At 28.2% G+C, this 3,300-nt stretch overlaps 1 protein-coding gene across 1 annotated transcript; it reads right to left on the minus strand.

Moving 5' to 3' along the window:
- Window positions 1-528: 528 nt before the first annotated feature.
- Window positions 529-2,466, minus strand: LOC111040403. The gene is made up of 2 exons (XM_022324321.1): window positions 677-2,466; window positions 529-612 (listed from the first exon to the last, which is right to left on the minus strand). The coding sequence occupies exons 1-2, from the start codon at window positions 2,160-2,162 to the stop codon at window positions 575-577; spliced, it is 1,524 nt and encodes a 507-aa protein (XP_022180013.1). The 5' UTR covers window positions 2,163-2,466; the 3' UTR covers window positions 529-574.
- Between the last annotated feature and the right edge of the window lie 834 nt (window positions 2,467-3,300).

The raw sequence follows: 3,300 nt of genomic DNA on the forward strand, positions 1-3,300 counted from the left end.
CATGTATGCTTTGTTGAAGGAAAGTTTCTATAGGAAAACACTACATCAACTACACTATACACAATTTTTGATTTTATTTTAATGCCCACAATAGTGTAAACACAATAATAATAATAATAATAATAATAATAATAATAATAATAATAATAATAATAGTAATAATAATAATGATAATAATAATAGTAATGATAATAATAATAATAATAATGATAATAAGAAGAAAAATAATAGTAGATTATATTTTGAAATGGAAAACATTCTGCAGTAAATATAAACTAACATTTAACATAATATCTTTATAGTATTATTTTCTTTGTTACATTTCTAAACTTCATTAAATTAATTGAGTTTATCATCTATCAAATTATTACAATGTTACTTATTACTAGGGCAGAGGACTTGTAGCTCTAAAAAATCACCTAATATGTACTTAAATATACAAAATATGCATTAAAAATATGCACTTAAATATAAAAAATATGCATTTTAAAATGAATATTTTTGAATAAAAAATAAGGATTTTTCTGTAGGTAGTTATTATTTTAATTAATACATTTTATTTACAACATTTTATTTATCTGGATACTTCTTCAGAACTTTCAACTTCTTCAACTATTAAAAAACAATTGCCAAAATATATTAGTTTCAAATATTTAAAATTAACACAAATTTTTACCTTGGTTGTTGCATTGAACAATGAGATGCTTTTTCAAATTTTCAAACTGGAAACTTTTTCTATTGTCAGCTAACAGCACTTTAAATATTGAAAAAGAACGTTCAACATCAACGGAATTTATAGGAGCATATTTAAAATATGCTAAATCGCCAAGGCTCAAGTTTTCAGGTATTCTAACCATTGAAGTTTCTTCTCCAGATAAGATTTTTGAAATTTGAACTAATGTTTGGTAACCTTTATTTTTCTCTAAAACATCATTCATCTTTTCTTGAATCATTTTCCCCACTGTACCGGGTACTAGATTCAATTTAAAAAAAACGTCTTCAATTAATTTTATGGCATCTGACAGTGGTATATTTTTTGCTTCAAGACTTGTCATTACGTCGGGGATAAATCCAAAATTAGATTTTATAAACACTAAATTTGCAGCTAAACTGGGGTCAAAAAAATACTTTTGTGCGTTTTTTATAGAAATTGCCTCTTCTTTATCCAAAGAATAGACAATGGATTTCAAAGTTTCGTGGTGGTCACAATAATAACATGCGGCTTTAACCCACGTTCCCCACCTTGTAATTATAGGTTCCGGAGGAAGTGAAAGATCAGGTGCTGTACTTTTAAATATAATTACACGAGAAGGCGCTTTCAAAAAAAAATTTTTTACATTAGAAATTATTTTATCTACTTTTGAATAGTGTCCACGAATTTTTTCTACTATGCGATGAAGCCCATGAACAATACACGTTACATGGATAACTTTAGGATAAAAAATTTTAATTGCATTTCCACTTTTTACCATATAAGGAGCCGCATCACTTAAATATAACAAGACGTCGTTATGTAGCACTCCCTCGGGCCACAAAATATGCATCGAGTCGTCAAATAACTTTGCAATAGTCGAGTTATTAACTTTAGGCAGTACTTCAGAGTTTAATAAAAATGTTTGTCCTGGAGTATCCGTTTCGAGAGTAAAAATAATAACATTTGCGACAAAGCGTCCTAAAGAGTCAGTTGTCTCATCGATGGACACCCAGATTTTTTTGTCAATAACAGCATTCCTAATTTTAATTAATGTTTCATCGTAAATTTCGTCTACGTAACCTTTTCGTAGTGTTGTCACGGCTGGAATTATTTTGCCAGTATATTTTACTAAAAATGATTTAAAAGATTCATTATTTAATTTATTTAACGGTATATTGGCCGATAACATCGCGGAACACAAATATTTATTGAAGCACGATTTTTTAGTATCAGTTAGAAAATGCTGTTGAGCTTTTTTTATATTTATGTTTTTTTCTCTCTGGGCAACTAATTTCAGATGTTTTCCTGTAGTCAAATGTTGAGTGACATTAAACCTTTTAGCACTTCCACACTTGATATCACAAATTTTACAATAAAGTATTTTACCGTCTGTTGAGAACACTTCAGGACCGAATTCAGACACATAATTGTTTAATTGTGAAGATAAAGACACTTTAACTTTAGGCATTTTGTATAATAAATAGTAAATAGAACGCGTTTGGACGTATGGTCGATAGTCAACCGTTGAGAAACACGGCGATTACTGAAATATGAATATGTCAGACGTCGGCGATAGGCGTCCCCGTGGCCCGTATCGATATTTTGTGCGTTGAACAATATTATCTTACTGTCTATAAATAAAATTAATAACCCAACAATCAATCTAATCGGCAACTCCCAAGATGTGTTTCTAGGAAAAACATGCGTCTGTGTAAAATCAATAACCATATTAATATTATGATCAAAATTTAAAATAATTTTAAATTCAACGTTTTTTGGTTGTATAAATAAATAAATAAAAGCATTGACAAAAAATATTGATAAAATGAAAAATTACTTAAAATATGCATCTAAAAATATTAAAAGGAAGAAATATGCCCTAAAACCAAAAAAAACGCAAAATATGCATTTATATGCACAATAAAATTTCAAAACTAGCTTTGTCGAAGCATGAAACGTATTGGTTTCACACACTGCTATTTTTGTGACTATGCAAAAAAAATATGCAAATGCTACAAGTCCTCTGCCCTACTTATTACTATCAATCTCTATTGCTTAAATGATTAAATTGCAATTTTTTCTATTAAAATTGAATATTAAATAGTCATTAATGCCGAATGTGCATACCTACACAGTGCATGCAGTGTAAGTATCTCATTGCTTATTTTATTTTGGAAATGAATAATGATGCAATTATTTGTATACATAAAATAATAGTGAGTAGAGAACGTCACTTGAAGCTGTGTTTCTGAGAATTTGTTTCAAATTATATATTTAGTACTTTTTTTTATTTGTTAAAAATACACGTACTCAACAATTTGAATTCACGTTGTTAGAACTAAAGCACAAATTTGAAATCTTCCAAAATAAATTTTTTGTCATTTATTCTGAAATTGTTTATTACAAAACACTACTATAGATGTATTTTATTCAATTGTTAACAGTCATAAGTAGTGACGAATAAATATACTTAGTGACTGAATTTAAATTTGAAAAGAATATTATATTTGGCAGCTTGTGACAAGGGAACCATAGTTGTCTAATCGATACAGAAAGTGTGCTTCGGTTAACAACGTTTTTAAAGAGGGCACTTTCTTATTATAATT

Source organism: Myzus persicae, unplaced genomic scaffold, assembly GCF_001856785.1.
Source record: "Myzus persicae strain clone G006 unplaced genomic scaffold, MPER_G0061.0, whole genome shotgun sequence".
Taxonomy (NCBI): Eukaryota; Metazoa; Arthropoda; class Insecta; order Hemiptera; family Aphididae; genus Myzus; species Myzus persicae.

Bases quoted from the DNA above. Each gene is read 5' to 3' on its own strand.
- LOC111040403 (XM_022324321.1), bottom strand. From the start codon at position 2,162: ATGCCTAAAGTTAAAGTGTCTTTATCTTCACAATTAAACAATTATGTG. The intron at 613-676 runs GTAAAAATTTGT...GTTTTTTAATAG, and splicing joins TGTTCAATGCAACAACCAAG to TTGAAGAAGTTGAAAGTTCT.